Genomic DNA, 22,987 nt, shown 5'->3' on the forward strand with positions numbered 1-22,987 from the left:
GATGTCGGAATAACATTGCAAGGCTGAAATGGCAGTACATGGTACCTCTGCTAGGTGGTGCTGCCAAAACAGTTTTCTTTCCTTCCTGGAGAGAGCTAATTTGCATTTTTTTTCCTAATGAAGTGTTATCTATAAGACCGCAAAGTCACCTGGTATTCTTATAGAAAGCAAGACCCCAAAAGAAGCAATAAAAGAAGTGATAAGATGATGTTCTATGGTCTAATGTGTGAGGAATGAGACTTTTATACAAGGGGGCTGTTACTGGGGATAAGCATTTGATGATGAGTAGTAATGAGTATAAAGGGGGGCTTTTATTTCTTTGTCCCACAATAATATTAGCAGGTTTCTTAGCGTACAATATTTTTTTGTGTTTAAAACACCATAAACCTTCTGCCATACAAGAGGAAATAGTGAAATCTTACTGAATATGTTTCCACAGTTCTTCTTTCGCTTGGACATCTGGGCTTCTCCTGACAAAAAAGAAAGAAAAAAAAAACAATGAATTACTTAGGATTTATATACCGGCAGATCTGTTGTTTGTTTCATGCCATAGTGATCCGATAGATCAGAGATTTACAAGTTATATAATAAATCTCTTCTGAGTAGCAAAGAACAAGTGGAAATAAGCAACTTCTGATCAGAGAAATCGGCTTCTTTCTCCTCCTGGACCGATCGTTCATTCTATTCAGTGGTAAAATCTGTATTCAGTGAAGACAGGTTTTCCCATTACTGAGATAGATGGCAGTTAGTGCTTATAAAGTTCTATGTACAGATGAAGAGAGGAGCTAGAGGCCGACACCGACATTCTGCTGCAAGTTCTCCTGTACACTTTCTACATTCACTTCTTGTTTAGTGTTCCATTAAGACAGTTAACAAACATCACCTATCTCTACAGTTACCATTAGATCTGTATCAGCTCTTTATAAAATTCAGAGACGCAGAAAGTCCATTATTACATTTGTTGTTAATATGTTGTGTTAAAGCATAACTAGAATTAAAGGAGTTGTTCACAATTAGTAAATTAATCTCTCCACTTGAGTTATTATAAAGAAACAAACCGCGCTGTACTTACTTCTCCCGAGTACACTAGTGAGTCTCCACTTATGCTCCCAGAGTCTGGCCTTGGATGTGGTGCTGACGTCATGTCCATAGCCCACCAGTGCACCGAGCGGCTCTGACGGGGGTGTCCTGTCTGCCACAGCAAAGCTGCTGATCTCACTGTCGACGAGATGTCATTGCCACATCCAACGCCAAACGTTTGACACACAACCAGTGGACCTGGGGAATGTGAGTAGAGGGCGGCTTGTTTCTCTACAATAACTTGCAGCCGGGTTCCCTTAAAAGGGAACAACCCCTTTAAGAATACTTAAGAATACTCCCTTTAAGCACCACTCTAGTGTTTTTTTTCGTTTGCCTCTGGAGTAGTGTCACTAATCTAAGTTCCCTAACCCTGGTACTATACTCACAAGCCGCCATCTTCTTCTGTTATCGCTGCCCTTCCGGTCGTCCTTCTGCAGGTTGTGACCTGCCAGATCGCTCCAGTGTTTGCTAGGTGAGCCGGAAGTCACTACACAATGTAAGGCCACGTTCACACGATCAGTATTTGGTCAGTATTTTACCTCAGCATTTGTAACCAAGACCAGGAGAAGAACAATCAGAGGAAAAGTATAATAGAAACACATCATCACTTCTGCATTTATCACCCACTCCTGGTTTTAGCCAACAAATACTGACCATATGAAGGTGGCCTACATCTGTAAGAGCCAGAACGAGGTTCTTATAGACTTACGTTGATGGCTTCTGATCATTACCTCCGACTTCTGGTCAGTCAGAAATTGTGGTTACAATATTGCAGGATCAGGACAAGAGCGGTGCCAGGAAAAGCAGAAGATGGCGGCTGGTGAGTATAATACTAGGATCAGGGAACTTACATTAGTGGCACCACTCCAGAGCTGAAATAATAAAACCGCTGGAGCAGTGCATTCATTGCTGATAATAAAACCCTCCTACTAGCCCCCATGATAGGAAGATTTATTTATTGGTCTAAGGATAATAATTCTTTGCTCAAATATCACTGAGCAGTTTCACTCAGAAAGAAATGCAGTTACTCAGGTTCGGTGAATGAGTAAAATGGATCCGGACCTACAAACAAACTATACACTTATACTTAACATACGATCGAGACCGATGTCTTGACTTCCGGAAATTCGGGTCGCCCTGGTTTTTCTCTTTCTGCCTCCTTAATACAGCTTCCCACTGCGGAGCAGAATCCACCATGTCATTTTCCTGCCGTAACCTGCAATAAATGAATTCTGTATGTTTCCACTGAAGCGAGTGCAATCATGGGACTAATGCTTTTGCTACTATGTCATTTTGCCGCTGTGCTTGTTTTAGAGAATTGCATCAGGGTCTAAAGAAATGAAAGTCGGACTTGTGAATTACAGGGGAAACGTTGAGTCTTAGTAAGAAACAACAGGAAACACTGGAAAACATCCATGTTAGAAACATTTGGCTTATATAGAAAAGGCCTATATTCTACAGAAAGGTTTGCTCTGCATATTTCTGGTTATTTAGGTCCTAATTAATATTAATAAATAGTCATTAACAGCTGAAGCAGTAATATACAGCCATACGTGCAGTATAGTTTACTATAGTCCATGTTGGGCTTGTGTATCCCCAATGGAACCTCAAAAAACATGCGACTGGGATTTATAACTAGCTGACTAAACAGACACTGCTTACAGCACGCATCATACAGCTATATGGACACAAAAAGAGATGAATCTAAGGGTGCATCAAAATTAAAGAGGCCGTCAGGGTAAAAATAGTTAAGTGTGCTTAAAGGGGTTGTCCCTCAAAATACTTTTTATTTAATAAATCTTGGAATAATAATAAGTTGCCTAATTAGATGTGATAATCTTGTAACTGCCCCTGCTATGTACTGTGATATTTGCTGTGTCCGACTATGCAGAGCTGTTCCAGTTCTTGCTCGGTACATACCACAGGAGAAGCACAATTCACTTATACCACTATACCGAAAACACAGCAGGGGCACACAGCTGGCTCTTTCTGTGAGGTAACACATTTCCCTGCCTGTTTTATCACAGGAGCAATTTCTCCAGCCCCCTGAGCTCATCATAAATCAAGTCCGTGACATAGATGCTCCTGGTCACCGCTGAGCTTATATGTCACTGACTTGATTTATAACTAGCCCAGGAGGGTGGAGACACAGCAGAATCAGTAGCTGCTGTGTCATCTGTATACATTCTTATTCTTCCTTCCCTGGCCAGGAGCTGTGATATGTGACGACCATGAACTGGAGCAGCTCTACATGGTCAGACAAAGCCAATAAGACTGTACATATCAAGGGTGATCCCTTAAAGGAGTGTATACTTTTTTTTTATTAATTATATGAAAACATTTTAAACAAGTAAAATTTTCTATTTTAACATTTAGGTTTTTTATCATTTTTTTCTTCAGACACGTGGGACTATTATTTTTATTTTCTGGTGCATAACAGAGCACAACACTTATAAGACACACATACGGCAGCTCAAGGCCATCGGAGACTGCGATCGGTGTCCAACCACATCTCCTATACTGTAGCTACCTCCGCTATGAACTCTCCATGCCCGCCACACTGGATCCAGGTGCCATCTTACCGTAGCCCAGCGCTGTGCGCTGAGCTGCAGTTCCCCTTCATCACCGCTACTTGCAGCAGTGACAGGAGGTTCAGGCATCAGGCAGCGGCAGTGAGAACCGGCCTCTTGGTATTTTACTAATATGTCAGAATACTGAGCTGTTTTTACTGCTGGAAGAAGTTACCTACTTTGATCAGTGCTGCGGTGGTGACTTCTTCCAGCAGTGAGAACAGATCGGTAATCTGCCATTAGCCGTATAGCACCAGGCTGCCGACGTGTTCTCACAGTCAGTTTTCAGGCCTGTATTCATCACACTGCTGTGCACAGAACACCGACTGAGCTCTGCTATGTCAGTGTAAAGAAGCAATTACTTTGCCAATGGTTACAGTGCTCTCAGCACATTCAGCTTTAATGTGCAGGGCGCAGTAGCCAACGACAAAGACATTTCTTCTGATGAGCACTGGAGGCATAGCAGTAAAGCACCATTCCGACATCACCATATATCACTGGTGTCTGAATGAGGCTTTACACTGATTGAGCAGAGCTGAATCAGTGTGCAGAGGTGCAGTAGAAAAGCAAGGAAAAAGTAAAAAAAAAAAAAAAAAAAAAAATGTAAAAACAAAATGTGAATTCCCCCTTCATTCCATTAAAATAAAGAAATTCATATAAAAATAAATCATCAGTTGCTTCATTTGTCCGGCCTAAATATAAAATTGATTAACCGTTACAGTAAATGCCTTTAACAGAAAAATAATTCCCCAAAATAATTTTTGGGTTCACCCCACTTCCCCAAAAGAATGATGCCACAAACCATGCCAAGTTTGGTACCACGGTAATCACACTGACCTGGAGAATCATGATGACAAGTCAATTTTATCAAACCATGAATGGCGTTAATAAAATCCACACAAAAATATGGAGGAATTGCGCTTATTCACTGCATCTTTATATTGCACTGTGGGGATGGGGCGCCATTTCAATTTTTGTTTCAGTTGCAAAAAAAGCCAGAATCAGCCCTGACAGCCATCCTCAGTGACTATGGCCACATGTCAGGATCACATTGCAGTCACCACTGTGATCCCAAACTTAATCCTCCCCCCTCCTTCTGCCAACACCCGCCCACATTTACTGCAGTCATAAAGCGAGCTAGCACTATGTTTTCATGACAAATGTCAGCAGCTGCTCCCTCTAGTGTTTATAGATTGAAAATATCAAAACCTTTTATATAATTTTTCATATTGTACACTATTTAATATATATATATATATATATATATATATATATATATATATATATATATATATATATATATATATATATATAAACACCGTATATATTTTTGTCTATTATTGTTTCTTAAATTAAAACATTAATACGTTACATTTTTTCAATTGGTGATTTTTTTCATCATTAGAAATCAGATTCTTTAAATGCACCATGAGAATATACAGGGAGCTATCATATCATGACCAGGGTGTTGTGTATAGTTTGGGTAATAACTTTGGCCACGTGCTTTTATTATCTGAATATGAGGCAAGCCAAAAAGCCAGACTCATCATGGCTCAGGGGAGATGATCAACAGTGACGGGTGATTTTTGTCAAACAATCAGATTGGGTCTTGAAATTCAGAATTGTTCTCCTCCTGTGCATACTCATGTAAAGGTCAGATCTCACACTTTAATCCAAGGGTACATTTGGGGATCAGCATGTGGCAGGGTAAACATCAGCAACAGCAGGAGATAAAAGTGACAGGAGCCAGCAGGAGCTGTTCACCAGGACAAGCAATCCAGAGATCTATAATGACATTAATGTATCCAATTGCACATGTGAGTTCACACAACTACAACACTGGATGACAACCTCCTGCTGTGACCATGAAAGATTAAAGAGTATTCTGACTTTGTGCCAAAATACAACCGGCTTTTCCTCTCCGCCTATTCTCTGCTGCTTTATTCTCTGGAAAGAGGACGAAGTGAAAGAAAGCAGAAATATATGGGAATCATCTTATCAAGGTTGTTCCCAAATTACACAGCCTAATTATCTGCCATTGCAGTGAATTTCGCCAACCTGTAAACCCAGGCATAATTTTTTTCTTCTTGCAGAAAAACAAAGCTATTTAAATTAAACTGGAGTGTGGAGGACCAAAGCCTAAATGGCCCCCATGTGATACCATGTTACTCCTGCAGCGGCTGATGAAGAGAAAATGCCTCTGGTTACAGCTTTCCTTGGTCTTATTTTAAAAGGAATCTGTCACCATTTTCTTTGCTACCCCATCTGAGAGCAGCTTAATGTACGGACTGAAACGACTGATTCCAGTGATGTCTCACTTACTAAACTGCTTTAGATTGGGTAAGTTCCCTGCTTTCTCTGCTGCAGTGGTGGGGCGGGGTTATACAGAGCTCCTGAATATGGAGGACTATGTGGTAGCTTGTTTAATAGTCCTCTACTGATAATCTCCTGCTGATAAGGCCTCATTCACACATCAGTATTTCATCAGTATTTGTCTGCCAAAATTAGAAATGTCTCCAAACTACGGAACAGCTGTCAGTCTTTCAATTATAGTTTTTCTCTGTTAGTTCCACTAATGTTTTTGGCATTCAAACACCGATTCAAAACACTGATGTCTGTCTGAAGCCTAAAGTGGTGATTTTATCAAACCTGCACCAAGAAGTCCAGTAAGTGACACATCGCTGGAATCCGGGTCTGTCTCTACATTACGCTGCTCTCACATTAGCTGGCAAGAAACAGCTGATTGCTGTGTACACTTGTACATGGTCAGCAAACTGCCAATCACTGGTGAGAAGGAGGTCACACAGATTAGCTGGACTGCCTGGCACACCACACCTAGTCCTGCAGTGATGATCTCCAGCAGATTAACACTGATTGTATTGAAACTACAGCAAACGGTTGGTGACACATCGCTGGAATCAGGATTTGTGCCCCTACATTATGCTGGTCTCAGAATAAATATACCAATAAATCTCAACTGACCGAAATTATTTATTCATAAGGGGTAAATATATCACCAAAAAAGAAGAAAGAAATGTGCTAGGAACACATGCATGAAGTGGGTGGGGGGAATTGGGACAAAAAATCTCATGGAAACAGTGAGCACGGATGTTGATCAGTGATTTGCGTTAATAATCAAGGAGGCTGCAGAATACACGAAAAACTGCTAAAAATTGAGCGATCAAATACTGATCAGCGCTTGGCGGCAGCAGGGGCTGCTTATGACTGAGATAGAAATAGACTCCTCCACATTGAAACTGCAACACCAAGAAGGAAAAGTCACTGAACTGTGGAAATCACAGGATCATGTTAACGATACGAAAATGATGAAAAACAAAATTTGCAAAACATCCCGATTCATTCAGCCATTGGGTATGATCACCACACGCCTATACACACACTTACATGCTTTACCGACCAATGACTTCCCAGATGTGCTCGATGGGCGACAAGTTGGGGGATGCTGCAGCCCTTTGTAGCACATTTAGGCCACACAGAATACTCACAGTAGCACGAGGAACATCCGGCTTGGGGTTGTTGTATTGAAAAATTAGCTCCTGGGACACTTTGGAGAAATGGCCGTACCACTGGATCCCTGACAAAATCAATGTAATGCCAAGACGTTGGTGCACCTGAAAGGCTACCATACATTATGCCACCCCACACCCTAGCACAATGAGTAGGACTAGTATAAATGTTCCCTCCTGAAGGCAGAGGCATGTGGTCTTCAGACCTATCACTGCATCGAAGACAAAAGTGGGCCTCATCACTAAAGAGATTAGAGAGGACTTAAGGTACCGTCACACTAGACGATATCGCTAGCGATCCGTGACGTTGCAGCGTCCTCGCTAGCGATATCGTCCAGTGTGACAGGCAGCAGCGATCAGGCCCCTGCTGTGCTGTCGCTGGTCGGGGAAGAAAGTCCAGAACTTTATTTCGTCGCTGGACTCCCCGCAGACATCGCTGAATCGGCGTGTGTGACACCGATTCAGCGATGTCTTCACTGGTAACCAGGGTAAACATCGGGTAACTAAGCGCAGGGCCGCGCTTAGTAACCCGATGTTTACCCTGGTTACCATCCTAAAAGTAAAAACAAAAAACCACCACATACTTACCTTCCGCTGTCTGTCCTCCAGCGCTGTGCTCTGCACTCCTCCTGTACTGGCTGTGAGCGCCGGTCAGCCGGAAAGCAGAGCGGTGACGTCACTGCTCTGCTTTCCGGCCGCTGTGCTCACAGCCAGTACAGGAGGAGTGCAGAGCACAGCGCTGGAGGACAGCCAGCGGTAGGTAAGTATGTACTGTTTTTTTTTTTTTACTTTTAGGATGGTAACCAGGGTAAACATCGGGTTACTAAGCGCGGCCCTGCGCTTAGTAACCCGATGTTTACCCTGGTTACCGGCATCGTTGGTCGCTGGAGAGCTGTCCGTGTGACAGCTCTCCAGCGACCAAACAGCGACGCTGCAGCGATCCGGATCGTTGTCGGTATCGCTGCAGCGTCGCTTAGTGTGAAGGTACCTTTAGATCTAGACTCATTGCTGGCCACTTCAGAACTCTCCAGTGCTTCATTTCAGTCCAATTGTGGGTGCTTCTTAAGGTACCTTCAAACTAAGCGAGGTCGCTAGCGAGATCGCTGCTGAGTCACAAGTTTTGTGACGCAACAGCGACCTCAGTAGCGATCTCGCTATGTTTGACACATAGCAGCGACCAGGCCCCTGCTGTGAGATCGCTGGTCGTGTCGGAATGGCTTGGACCTTTTTTTGATCGTTGAGGTCCCGCTGGGTAGCACACATCTCTGTGTTTGACACCTTACCCGATGTTTACCCTGGTTACCGGCATCGTTGGTCGCTGAAGAGCGGTCTGTGTGACAGCTCTCCAGCGACCAAACAGCGACGCTGCAGCGATCCGGATCGTTGTCGGTATCGCTGCAGCGTCGCTAAGTGTGACGGTACCTTTACATTGATTTGGTTGTGTAACCAGTTGCACAGACATCTCTTTAAAGGGTCACAAAAGATATTTTTAAACACAACCAGGCAGTGTTGCTCGTACTACTGTGAGCAGCTTGCATGGACTAAATGTGTTGCCATGACCTGCAGTGTATCTGCATTTGGCTTCCATTGAGCACATCTAGGACTTCATTGGTCGGCAATTGCAAAGGGAGCTGTCAGCAGTGGATCTTGATTATTTATGTGCCCAAGTGTATTGGGAGTGGCTGAACATTCCTCAGACAACTATTAGTAACCTCATTGATAGCAGCCAAGGTGAATAAGCAGGTGTATTTCTGCATGTGGCGCTCATAATTGATACTGAATAAATCAAGAGGTTTTGAAAAAATATGGGCAATCAATTCTAATCACAGTAATCCTTGTCAGCCAGCATCTGATGGTCATCTTACTACCTTAACCTAACGGAATCCTGCGCTACTCCCACCAGCAGTAAGTTTATTGTGTACTGGGAAAACTAGACCACATTTATTTAAAACCACCATTACCTATAAAGGTTGTACATTTATCTAAGCAGGGGCATCTACTATAAACCTCTGAAGATTAAGCAACCGTGGTCATCACAATACCCGCATCAATTGCAGATACACAGGGATCACGTCTCTTCATTGCACATTTCCATTTAATATCTGAGTGAGTATATATTATAAATCTATTTAGTCTCACTATATTCACCAATACAAACATTTACCCCCTTTTTTTTTTTTTTTCTCTCCTCATTCCCCTAAGATTCTGGTAGTACTTTAAGGACCCATTGCAACATCCACTGCATAACCAATGATTACTCATTAAGTAAGTGCTCTCTTATTCATTTATTCATCTATTTTTCATTTTATTGTTCGTTTTTGTAGACAGCGCAGGTGAATACCACTCTTTTTCGTTTTGAAAATATTGTTATGACATGATGTCTTAAACTGAAAAGATACCTCCAAAGACAAGATGTTTGGAATATCTTATCAGAAAAAAAAAAAAAGCTCTGGTGGCTCTAAACATTTATTGAGAAATTATTATTATTATTATTTATTTACATAGCATCATTGTTCCATGGTGCTGTACATGAGAAGGGCTTACATACAAGTTACAGATATCACTTACAGTAAACAAACTAACAATTACAGACTGATGCAGAGGGGCGAGTACCCTGCCCTTGCGGGCTTACATTCTACAGGACTATGGGGAAGGAGACAGTAGGTTGAGGGTTGCAGGAGCTCCGGTGTTGGTGAGGCGGTAGCTTCGGTAGTGATGAGGAGGCAGCGGGGTCAGTGCAGGCTGTAGGCTTTCCTGAAGAGATGGGTTTTCAGGTTCCATCTGAAGGATCCGAATGTGGTTGATAGTCGGACGTGTTGGGGCAAAGAATTCCAGAGGATGGGGATATTCGGGAGAAGTCTTGGAGGCGGTTGGATGAGGAGCTGATAAGTGTGGAGGAGAGAAGGAGGTCTTGGTAGGACCGGAGATTACGTGAGGGAAGATATCGGGAGATTAATTCAGAGATATATGGAGGAGACAGGTTGTGGATGGCTTTGTAAGTCAGTATAAGTAATTTGAACTGGATACGCTGAGGGAATGGGAGCCAGTGAAAAGATTTGCAGAGGGGGGAAGCGGAGGAGTAGCGAGGAGAGAGATGAATTAATCGGGCAGCAGAGTTAAGGATGGACTGGAGAGGTGCAAGGGTGTTAGCAGGGAGGCCGCAGAAAAGGATGTTGCAGTAGTCAAGGCGGGAGATGATGAGGGCATGCACAAGCATTTTAGTAGATTGACGGTTGAAGAAAGGATGGATTCTGGAGATATTTTTGAGCTGGAGGCGACAGGAGGTGGAGAGAGCTTGGATGTGCGGTTTAAAGGACAGGGCTGAGTTACTCCAAGGCAGCAGACTTCCGGTATGGGGGAAAGCATGATGTCATTGATTGCGATAGGTCAGGTAAGGAAGATCTATGGGATGGAGGAAAGATGAGGAGTTCAGATTTGTCCACATTGAGTTTGAGGAAGCGAAAGGAGAAGGAGGAGGATATGGCTGATAGGCACTCTGGGATTCTGGACAGCAGAGCGGTGACGTCTGGGCCAGAGAGGTAGATCTGAGTGTCATCAGCATAGAGGTGGTACTGGAATCCATGGGACTTTATGAGCTGTCCCAAGCCAAATGTATAGATTGAGATGAGTAGGGGTCCTAGAACAGAGCCTTGGGGGACTCCAACAGAGAGAGGGTGGGATGAGGAGGTAGTGTGGGAGTGGGAGACGCTGACTGTGCGGTTGGAAAGGTACGAGGAGATCCAGGATAGGGCGAGGTCTTTGATGCCAAAGGAGGAGAGGATCTGTAGTAAGAGGCAGTGGTCAACCGTGTCGAAAGCAGAGGACAGGTCTAGAAGGAGGAGTACAGAGTATTGTCCATTAGCTTTGGCGGTAAGTAGGTCGTTCGTGATTTTGGTCAGGGCTGTCTCAGTTGAGTGATGGGGGCGGAAACCAGATTGTAGATTGTCAAAGAGCAAGTTAGATGAGAGGTGGGAGGAAAGTTCAGTGTGGACGTGCTGCTCCAGGAGTTTGGAAGCGAATGGAAGCAGTGATATTGGGCGATAGCTGGACATAGCAGTTGGATCGAGGGTTGGCTTTTTAAGGATAGGCGTGATTGTGGCATGTTTGAAAGCAGAAGGGAAGGTGCCACGGAATATTGAACCTAAGGTATTCTTTTATTTATTTTAATCACTTATGTAGCGCCATTAATTCCACAGCACTTTACAGACATTATTGGCACTGTCCCCATAGGGAATCTAGATTGTGAGCCCCAATCCGTATGTGTTTGGAGTGTGAGAGGAAACTGAAGTACCTGGAGGAAACCCATAAAACACAGGAAAAACATACAAACTCCATGCAGATGTTGTCCTTGGTGGGATTTGAACCCAGGACTAGAGATGAGCAAATATTTCAATATTTGGTTCGGATTATGATCGCGGTATTTGCAATATTCCCCAAACATAGCCGAAAGCCATTGGAGTCAATGGGAGTACAGATGAGCGAATATGTTCTGAAACGATCGTCAAACATAAATTTGGCATGAATATAGTACAAATATGGCATGAATATGGCAAATTTGGATTTGGCGATCATTTTTTGAACATATTCGTTCATCTCTACCCAGGACACCAGCGGTGCAAAGCAACAATGCTAACCACTGAGTCCTGCTATATTTATAGAGCTTTACTGATAATTGCATTACAGTGTCATCAGTCCTCATTTATAAAAGAAGGAATCCTAGATGAGAAGTAAGGGATGCCATGTAGATAAAGTAGAGCAATGCTTCATTCATTTTTATAACAGGATTATTACATAGTGTTCACATAACTTGTAGACACCAGTCCTCCGCTTGGGAAAGCTTAGCCTTGTTAGACGATTTGGTGGAGTAGCGGCAATAACATTGCACTAACTGACGACTGTTCCTAATGTTGTAGACAACTTGGCAGATAATCATACAATAAATCAGTAAAGTTTCTGCATATAACACGTTAATATAAGTATCTTCGTATTCTGCACTTCTCCATGATAAATGATCGTCAGCCTAATGAGATTTTACAGACAAGCAAACACTCTCCGGCTCGCTTTATCAATCCTGGCAGTACACAAGCATCATAAAGAAAAGCCGCTTACACATGCTCATTAAGCTTATGTTTATGACCGCTTTTCTTGACGTCTTGTTACGCCAAATAATTTAATTTATCATGATGTTGTCAAGTATTGATCGCACCAAGCTCTGCATGAAAAACACTATGGAGAGTAAATGAGGACATTACTGATTAGGTGAGACGCTGCTCAGTAGACGGGATTATTACAGGTTCTGCTATTGTTGGGCAGTGGAATAGATTGGCCATCAGAGCAGTGAAAAAGGGTAATAAGCGACTTCTTTACTGTCAGGCACTGTCTGCAAAGAAGAAACAATGGACAATGGCATTGCACTCTCCAATCACCTACAGAAATCCTGGACAGAGAACGAGGCATGGCGCCGGTACGTGTATGTCCTGGAGAAGATATCGAGGGCTCAGTGATTAGCACTGTAACCTCACAGCGCTCGGGTTCCGGGTCAAAATCCCACCAAGGAGTTTGCATCTTCTCTCCATGTTTGGGTGGTTCTCACCAGGTTCTCCGGTTTCCTCCCACATGCCAAAGACATACGGATCGGAAATCTAGATTGTGAGCCCCAATGGGGACAGTGCTGATAATGTCTGTAAAGCGCTGTGGAATTAAATAATACTGAAATGCGTAGTCGTTGTCTGTTTAATATCGGCACCCTTTATTGTACATCCATGTGTCCTGGGATGGTCAGCACGCAGAGACAATCACCAACAAGCACACACCGCTGCATTATATGTTTTACCTAACAAACCCTTTTCTATGAGCAACAGTTTACGTTTAGGTTTTTTTTACCTTTCTAGACAAGAGTGTGTGTCTTAGTGGGAAAGGGATGTGACGAACTGCAACACAATCCGGCAAAATTTTGGCACAAATTTTTTAGCACAAAATATACCAACAAATAGGAGGTGTAGACTTAGAAGAAAGTTTAAAGATGTACCAGATTTAAAACAATGTTTTGTACGTGCTGCAGTGATAAATGTGGAGTTTTTAGACCATCTAGTGTAGTCCAAGTTTTCACTGCTCTTTTAGGAGGTTTGCTTCTCACAAATGCTCTCTTTTCAATACTAACAGCTAATTTAGCAGCTACAGTACTACTTAAAATGTTGTCGCTTAGATATGGGATAACATGCTTGGATCTTGGAGATTTTGGATGGAGCAAAGGTGCGAATGTTCGACTGCTGAAAATAGCAGAACGCTGTAATCTCCAGCAGTCACATAGCGCATGAGCGGAGTGGAGGTCGAGCATGAGCACCTTTGCTCCATCCACAATGGAGCTGCAGTGTCTGGTTCCTGGGCTTCAGAGGACCAATTTCCGACTGGAGTGCCTATGGCTCTATAAGACCAAAGAGATCTCAGTTTTGTTTTTGGGTCCCAGAAATCAGACCTCCAGTGATCAACAAATCATCGCACAGCCAATGTATAAGGGATAACTTGTTACTTTAGAAATAACCCTATAAGGCATAAATGATTAAATCGTACTGATGAATATCTTCTATTCAATTCAAAACAATGTAACCATACAAGTGAATTTTTGTAAGACTGGAAATTACCTCTCCGCACCACTAGGTGGCAGGCAAAGAATCTTTACTGATCCATGAAGCATAAGAAAGATAAAGAATGGAGGCAGCAGGTGCACATGCAAGGTTTGAATAAGTACAAATTACAGCAATTTTTCAGTGTTGATTCAATGAGGGTTTTTTTTTTAACTTTTTTAACTTTTTTTTTAACTTAGTAAAGGATATTTTTTTTTTTTTTTACTACTAACAGTAAAAAGAAAAGTGAAGTGCAAATGACAGCTCGTGAGATCAATCTTGAATATATAAAGTATCCAACTAACTTACCGGAGACTCTTATTTCTAAAAATGTTATAATACTACAATTCAAAAGCAAAGCTATGCTTATCGCCTTAAAAAAAAAACAATTATATGATTGTTATTGTTTAGCCCTTGAAAAAAATACACACCCACACAAATAGACACAGACACATACACCCGCACCGACACACTGTGCTCATCATAAATGAGATAACAGAATCATCATCTTTTTCTATGCAATACCATACTACTAAATACTCCAACAAATGTGGGCCATTGATTGAAAACAAGATTTGTTATTTTTCACACCCAAAAAGGCAATTTTCCTAACAAATTCATTCAAGAACATGTTGCGAAAATGTATACACCCCAACTGAAGTCTTAGGCCCCTTTCACACATCAGTTTTTCGCCATCAGTCGCAATCCGTCTGATCTTTTTTTTATCATAGACTTGTATTAGTGACGGATGGCCTCACGTTTCATCCGATGTTCACCGGATCCGTCGAAAATTATTTGTCCGGCGGCCGGAGACAATGGGTAAAGTAACGTTTTTTGAGTATGTCGAAAAAACGGACAGCGATGGATCCGTTGTTTGCTAGAATGGATGTCTATGGGCGCCGGATCCATCAATTGACGGAATCCAGCCACAGATCCATCGCATCAGTTTTTCACAATCTGCGACGGATCCGTCAAGCCAACGGATTGTGACTGACGGCAAAAAACTGATGTGTGAAAGGGGCCTTAAAGTTTAAACTGCAATATTCTAATTAACAAGAATTCGGCCACAGGTAGGTTTAATTATTAATTAAACCTCATCCTATTTCATGGTGTCAGCGATGGCACCACATGGAAGAGAAATATTACAAGACCTGAGAAAGAAAATAATTTTACACGAGAAAGGTGACAAAAAGATCAGCAAAGTATTACTTATAAGTCAGAATACGGTAGCAAAAGTAATACAAAAATTTAGCAAAGATGGAACTACAACCATCTCACGGAGACATCTAGGCCAACCACGGAAGTTAACATCTTCTGTGGAGTAGGGTTTAAGAAAATCGACAAGTAAGTTCACTGCAGTTAGCTAAAGAATTAGATAGCCAAACCAAACATAATACGAACATAGCCCAACCAAACACAATACGACCTACACTGCATGAATGGCATGTATGTGGGTGTTGTTCATGAAGTAACCCTTTCTTAAAACCCATGCACAAAAGATGACTGCCTACAATTTACCAGGGCCCATCCTAAAAATATGCAGACTATGGGATCTCTATACTCTGGAGCAGACCAAAGTGCGGCCTCCGGGCCACATCCAGCCCTCTGGCTATCTCAGTCTGGCCCGCGGACCGAGACAGCCCTGGAGCTGGTAACAAGGCCCACAGGCCGCACTGTGCCCGCATGCCATCTCCATCTGTGCTGACTTCTTTGGTGGAAGAGGGGCCTCCGGAGCTTTCCTCCACCAATCAGCGTGTGAAGCGTGTGATGACGTCATTTCATCGCATAAGCTGCGTGCTGCGGAGAGTCAGCACACCGAAGGCAGAGAAGCCAAGTGCCGGGGAACGGGACCGAGGTGAGTATGTGGTGTTTTTTTTTATGTGTAAGGGACGTTTGGGTGGGCATGGTGCTGCATATGGGGGTGACAAGCTGCACACGGTGCTGCATATGGGGGCGACATGCTGTTGCATAAGGGGGCGACATGCTGCACTTGTAGAGGCTATGGGGGCCTCATGCAGCGTATATAGGGAGAATGTGTGGGGCTCATGCAGTATATGGGGAGGCTCTGGGGCTCATGCTGCATATGTGGAGGCTCTGGGGCTCATGCTGCATATGTGGAGGTTCTGGGGCTCATGCTGTATATGGGGATGATGTGTGGGGCTCTTACAGTATATAAGGGGATATGGGGGGATCATACAATATACAGAAGGGGCTGTACAATATATAGGGGGATGTCGGCATACTTAATTCTGCTCAATATTAAGTGATACAATTAATATTAATATAATTATCAATAATATATCAATCTTAATATTGAGTAGATTTAATTTTGGCCTATTGGTTCGGCCCTCCATGACAGTCACGGTCTCATGCGGCCCCTCGGAAAAATGAATTGCCCACCCCTGCTCTGGAGTGATGAGACCAAGGTAAGTGTCTCATCATGATGGGTAAAGCTGTATGGTGTCACAAAAGTGAGGAGTATAAAAGAAAAATATGTGGTGTCTACAGTGAAACATGGTGGTGGCGGAGTACTTATGTGGACTACATGAGTGATAATGGTGTCGAGAGGCTACAGTTCATTGATAATATCATGAATTCAGAGATGTACTGCTCTATATTGAAAAAGAAGATGATACCGACTCCACATACGGCAATCAGACTAGTTCCCTGGATCAACACCCTATCAAGGAATCTAGTATATATACCCTGCAACATTATACTTTTCAAGAAAGGTATCCAGTCCCCTCTTAAATTTAAGTAATGAATCACTCATTACAACATCATACGGCAGAGAGTTCCATAGTCTCACTGCTCTTACAGTAAAGAATCCGCGTCTGTTATTATGATTAAACCTTCTTTCCTCTAGACGTAGAGGATGCCCCCTTGTCCCTGTCTCAGGTCTATGATTAAAAAGATCATCAGAAAGGTCTTTGTACTGTCCCCTCATATATTTATACATTAAAATAAGATCACCCCTTAGCCTTCGTTTTTCCAAACTAAATAGCCCCAAGTGTAATAACCTATCTTGGTATTGCAGACCCCCCAGTCCTCTAATAACCTTGGTCGCTCTTCTCTGCACCTGCTCCAGTTCAGCTATGTCTTTCTTATACACCGGAGACCAGAACTGTGCACAGTATTCTAAGTGTGGTCGAACTAGTGACATGTATAGAGGTAAAATTATGTTCTCCTCATGAGCATCTATGCCTCTTTTAATGCATCCCATTATTTTATTTGCCTTTGTAGCAGCTGCCTGACACTGGACACTAAATGTGAGTTTGTCATCCACCCATACTCCCAGGTCTTTTTCATTGACGGTTTTTCCCAGAGTTTTAGAATTAAGCACATAATTATACATCTTATTACTTCTACCCAAGTGCATGACCTTACATTTATCCCCATTAAAGTTCATTTGCCACTTATCAGCCCAAGCTTCTAGTTTACATAAATCATCCTGTAATATAAAATTGTCCTCCTCTGTATTGATTACCCTGCAGAGTTTAGTGTCATCTGCAAATATTGAAATGCTACTCTGTATGCCCCCTACAAGATCATTAATAAATATGTTAAAAAGAAGAGGGCCCAATACTGACCCCTGTGGTACCCCACTGCTAACCGCGACCCAGTCCAAGTGTGCTCCATTAATAACCACCCTTTGTTTCCTATCTCTGAGCCAACTCTTAACCCACTTACACATATTTCCCCTATCGCCTTTATTCTCATTTTACGTGTTAAACTTTTGTGTGGCACCGTATCAAAAGCTTTTGAAAAATCCATATACACTACATCCACTGCGTTCCCTTGGTCCAGTCCAGAACTTACCTCTTCATAGAAGCTGATCAGATTAGTCTGACAAGAACGGTCCCTAGTAAACCCGTGCTGATACTGGGTCATGAGGTTATTCCTTTTTAGATACTCCAGTATAGCATCCCTTAGAACTTAGAATGCCCTCCAGGATTTTACCCAGGATTTTGATTAAAACTGAAGATTTTGTAATGAAAGTTATATTACTGACCTTATTTTTCATGGTATGGGTTAAAAAAAACTTCTATGAAACTCCGTCTTGTCAAATTTTGGATATTGTACTTGTGTTCAGCTGATGGAATCGTCACCAGTTGCTGACTAATTACCTGTTTCGTTTTTTGCGATGTTCCCTGTTGCAGTTTTCAGACTCGCTGCCGCTACTGGTATTACAACGTGATCGAGACCTGAAGAATTGGACATAAATAAGTCAATAGCGGAATTTCAATAAAAACAGTAACTGATAATCCATAATGCAAAGCCTCATGCACATGGCCATATTGTGCCTCTGTGCATGTTAATAGTTGTGTGCAGATGTGATATGGCACCCCAGAAATCTATGGGCCCACATAGTACTTTTAAATATAATATTCCATATTTTAACAAAATAAAAATAATAAAACCGGGATGGCGCCATGTCATATCCATGCTTCAACAATGCTGACAAATTCCAGACAGGCTGAAATAAAGCAATCAAACTATTTATATATGGTACCTCAATACAACTGGATCAACATGTTAGGGCATGTTAGACTAGGATATGGGTTGAACTAGATGGACTTATAGTCTTCCTTCAACCTTAATAACTATGTTACATGTACGATTGCCTATGGCTCTATAAGGCTATGTGCACACGTTGCGGTTTTTACTGCGGAACCGCGGCGATTTTGCCGCTGCGAGTCCGCAGCAGTTTCCATTGCGTTTACAGTAACCTGTAAACCCTATGGAAACCGCAAACCGCTGTGCACATGCTGCGGGAAAAACTGTGCAGAAACGCAGCGGTTTATAACCCGCAGCATGTCACTTCTTTGTGCAGAATCGCAGCGATTCTGCACCCATAGAAATGCATTGATCCGCTTACTTCCCGCATGGGGCTGTGCCCACCATGCGGGAAGTAAGCGGATAATGTGCGGGTTATACCCGGGGTGGAGGAGAGGAGACTCTCCTCCAGGCCCCGGGAACCATATTTGTGGTAAAAAAAAGAATTAAAATAAAAAATAATGTTATACTCACCTCTGAAGTCTCAGCGCTGCATGCGGCCGTCCGGTCTCAGGTTTGCTATGCGACCAGGACCTGCGGTGACGTCGCGGTCACATGACTGTGACGTCACGAAGGTCCTTCTCGCACAGCATCTTTGGAACCGGACCGCCGCCTGCAGCGCCCAGGAGATCGGGACGTCAGAGGGTGAGTATATCATTATTTTTTTATTTTTGACATTACTATTGATGCTGCATATTGCTGCATATGCAGCATCAATAGTAGGGGTAAAATCCCGCAGCGGAACCCGCAGGACAAAACGTGATAAATCTGCAGGGATAACCACAGCGGGTTTGCCCTGCAGATTTATCAAATCCGCTGCGGGAAAACCCGCAGGGACCCGACGCAACGTTTGAACATGGCCTAAGATAAAGTCTTGATTAATACAGGTCATCAATCTAAATCCAAAACCAGACTAGAAATGTCAATGTACCTGATGCCCTTTTCTGAACGATCCAGCTTTTGTCACTCAGTGGGGAAGCACTGACTGATTCATTAACATATGTCCATCACTGTTGGTGCCTTCTATGGAGAGTCAGAGACAAGCTCCTCCTGGCCCGCAGACAGAACCAGCCCTGATGACACCATCACTGAACCGATCAAAGGGCAATGGATGGGGAGAGGAGTTTCTCACTTTTTAGATACCACAGACAGATTCAACCATTTTAGGAAGATGCAAATAGGGCTCCACAAGAGAGGATCAGGGGCAGTGAGAAAAGAAGGGCACCAGGAATTTATGATGATGATGATAGTGAACAAACATTTATAGGACAATCAGCTATTGTAGGATAAGAAGCTCTGCATCTGCCGGCTTGTGGTGTGGCAGCAGCAGGCAGGCGCCAGGTACACTCTTGTAAGGAGACTTTTAGAAGAGTGTATGTAATGGAATATAGACTATAGACACATTTTTCCCACAATTATCTCAGCTCCGCATCCACTTCATCAGTTTTTAGAAGAAGAAAGTTGCATGTCTACATGTTTAAATGGTGATGAAAAAAGTTTTTATGTGTAGCATACTGACATATGTGAGGAGTGAAATGTGCGATATTTATTATGAACAAAAGGCACATCAGTGTTGGACTTCTGAGGAGCGGTGGCATCATATTAGTATAATTGTTGTTTTTTTTTTGTTCTCTCATTTTTTCATTTTATATGTACATGTTGATTTAGTGTCAGGGGTTGTCCGGTAAGAAAAAGTTATCGCCTATCCGCGTGTAGATCGGTGAGGGTCCAACCACTGTGACCTGCAATAATCGCCATCATAGGGAACTTTTATCACCGTTAGAATGGAACAGTGCACATACTCGACCGCGGATCCATTCATTCCCTATGGGACTGCTGAGCGCTGCAGTCTCCATTCTAACGGGGATCAGTGAGGGATCCAGTGGTTGGACACAATCTGTAAGTAATCACCTATCCCATGATAGGTGATCGCTTCTTTTTGCTGGACAACTGATGGAAAGACACAGTTTTTGAAAGATCATGTACCTGGATAGACATAGGTACCATTGTGCCACCCTTCATCTTTCTTGAATTATGTGAATTTATTGAACTTGTCATGATACCAATTCAATAAAAAACCTTCCATCATTCAGTAAAATATCAGATGTTTTTTAATTTATTTTTTATTTTTTAACAAATGTGCCAATGGGTGACTGATGTCAAATGCATAGCATCCATCTGATATACGTTTGATTAACACTTTGTGACATACTGTACCTATGGGACATGTGGGGTATGGAGACAAGAAGGACACATCTGCACCTAGACAAAAGTGATGACTTCATTGCCACAAGCGTGCACATTCGTTAAGGAACTGTCTCATGCGATTGTATGGGATTGTATAACCAGGTCAGTCCTATACGTACCTCCTTCTGTGCTTCAGATCAGAATCCTCACCACTGTTCGGTCCTTTCCTGCATATTACAGAATACACAATTATACAGACATATGAATTACAAGATATTAACATTGACTACTAAAATATCTTAATTGTTATCAAAATGACAAAGAAGACACTGCTATATTATCATTTCATTACATTATACGGTCACATCACTAATAAAATACAAATACTCATAAAAGTTTGTAAAACAACCAAAGACAGTAAAGGGAATCTCAATGTGCTGATCTATGTATGGTACTGTATGTTTGCCATCTTTTGTCCGAGGGTACGGAATTCCACAGACAACTCAATCATTTGTATGTGCAGTATATAGTGCTTATTCTTCATGGGGTAGAACCATGTTAACGGATTGTAGTGTTATTCATTGCAATTGTTCCCGATCACCCACATCACAATATATATTTTATAGACAGTTGTAATCAGAATAATTCCACCCCCACTGCAAATTAGCTGACAAATTCCAGACAGGCTGAAATAAAGCAATCAAACTATATATATATATATATATATATATATATATATATATATATATATATACCGTATATATATATATATATATATATATATATATATATATATATATTCCTCAATACCACTAATATAACAAGTGGTTTCTCCAAACTGAACACAAAATGCCACTTTCCATGACTACAGCAGTCTCAGAAATATTAAACCCCACAGTTAGAGAATGGTCCTGGCTTAATCTACTTTCAAAACTTTCATTCCTCTTATGCAAAGGGACCGTGAAATTATATAATACCCGATTTCCCCTTTTAGTCCTTATAAACCGACCCTCCTAATCTCTTGGAGGAAAACAAAAGGATTTAAACATTAACCTAACAGACTCTGAAGTTAGGACTATCCTCTCTAACTCACAAAGCTTCTCCAGGTGCACACTTGTACTGGAAATTTCTTACAAAATGCTATTTCGGTAGTAGCGGATCCCTGAATTCCAAGGGTTAACCGATTCTAACTTGTGCTGGAGATGTGGTACTCGCAAAGGTATCCTCTGCTCACATACTGTATTTTGGTTTCTCACATAGAGGTTGTTGCTATTGTGTTTAAATTGGAAATCAACCATTATGTTCCATTTCGCATGCAATTATTTAAAAATCATGCAATGTGAGTTTGTGTATTTTTTTTTAAGATTCTATTTCTCACAGATGAAGTGTACCTACTATGGAAATTATAGACCTCTCCATTCTTTGTAGTGGGAAAACTTGCAAAATCGGCATTGTATCAAATACTTATTTTCCCAACTGTACATACATACACATTCAAATGTAAAAGGACCATAGTTCACTCTAAATGTGTCTTTTCATCTGGAACCCCCTTTGTCATCTATACTGTGTATTCTTGGGAATTATCCAGGTATCATCTGATTAGTTGGATGCAGTCCAAGATGGATGTGGGTATCATCTCAGGCAGAACCCTAAATGCAGCTCTTTATTATCCATCGCTGTATTTTATATCATTCTTAGAGCAGACATTGGCCATTGAGCCTCCGGACTAATGATAAGATGCTTCTATGTAGTCCGGCGGCAGTCTTTAGCATGTGTTAACAGTCAGCCTATGTACTATAGACACAGATGTAAGAAACATTGGGATGCTACTTACCTCCTCATAGGCTGTCCCGACTCATTTTCACTCCCGGACTGATTGCGCCGTCGAGGACTGGGGAACTTTGGTGACTTGGTGCGGTCATTGGGAGAATTATAAAGACCACTGAAAAGAGTTAAGCATTTAATTCTCAGATACGTGTGTCCTTTATGCAGATTATTGCAGTACAGAGGAGTAATTGGATCTTTCTAATAGCACTCACAGAGTGACACACTTAACCCATGAAAATTAAGGCTTGGGAAGGAGAAGTGTTTCACTATGCAAAGGAACAATTCTCGGTCTGGCTGGTGGTCCTGAAGTCTTGGTAATCTGGTAACCTATATTACATGTACAGTAAGTGTAATGTATGTATCCACGTATTAGGAACATATAAAATTCATCCAGGTAAATCAGATCAATAAAAACAACTTGTGATAATTTTTTTTTTTTTTAACAGAGATTAGTGTTCGTGATCATACACCTGTCAAACCTGCATTCCTAATGCTGATGTATGGGGTCTCTGAGGTGCATATATTTTCCTTCCTTGGGGCATGCAATGGTTTTTTTCTTAGCAAATTAGAATGAAACCTCTGTATGTCTCATTATAAAACCAGAGGTACATGGAGA

General features: G+C 42.0%; 1 protein-coding gene across 3 annotated transcripts in view; it reads right to left on the minus strand.

Moving 5' to 3' along the window:
- The window catches only part of EPB41L4A (erythrocyte membrane protein band 4.1 like 4A), a 466,075-nt gene that overhangs the window by 25,655 nt on the left and 417,433 nt on the right, over positions 1–22,987 (minus strand). For all 3 annotated transcript variants that reach the window (XM_069752770.1, XM_069752780.1, XM_069752789.1), the window contains 5 exons: positions 22,379–22,486; positions 20,724–20,771; positions 17,928–18,005; positions 2,177–2,296; positions 423–470 (listed from right to left, as the gene is read on the minus strand). In XM_069752770.1, coding sequence (XP_069608871.1) covers positions 423–470; positions 2,177–2,296; positions 17,928–18,005; positions 20,724–20,771; positions 22,379–22,486 — 402 coding nt within the window. The remainder of the gene's footprint in view (positions 1–422; positions 471–2,176; positions 2,297–17,927; positions 18,006–20,723; positions 20,772–22,378; positions 22,487–22,987) is intronic.

This window comes from Ranitomeya imitator, chromosome 1 (assembly GCF_032444005.1).
Source record: "Ranitomeya imitator isolate aRanImi1 chromosome 1, aRanImi1.pri, whole genome shotgun sequence".
Lineage (NCBI taxonomy): Eukaryota > Metazoa > Chordata > Amphibia > Anura > Dendrobatidae > Ranitomeya > Ranitomeya imitator.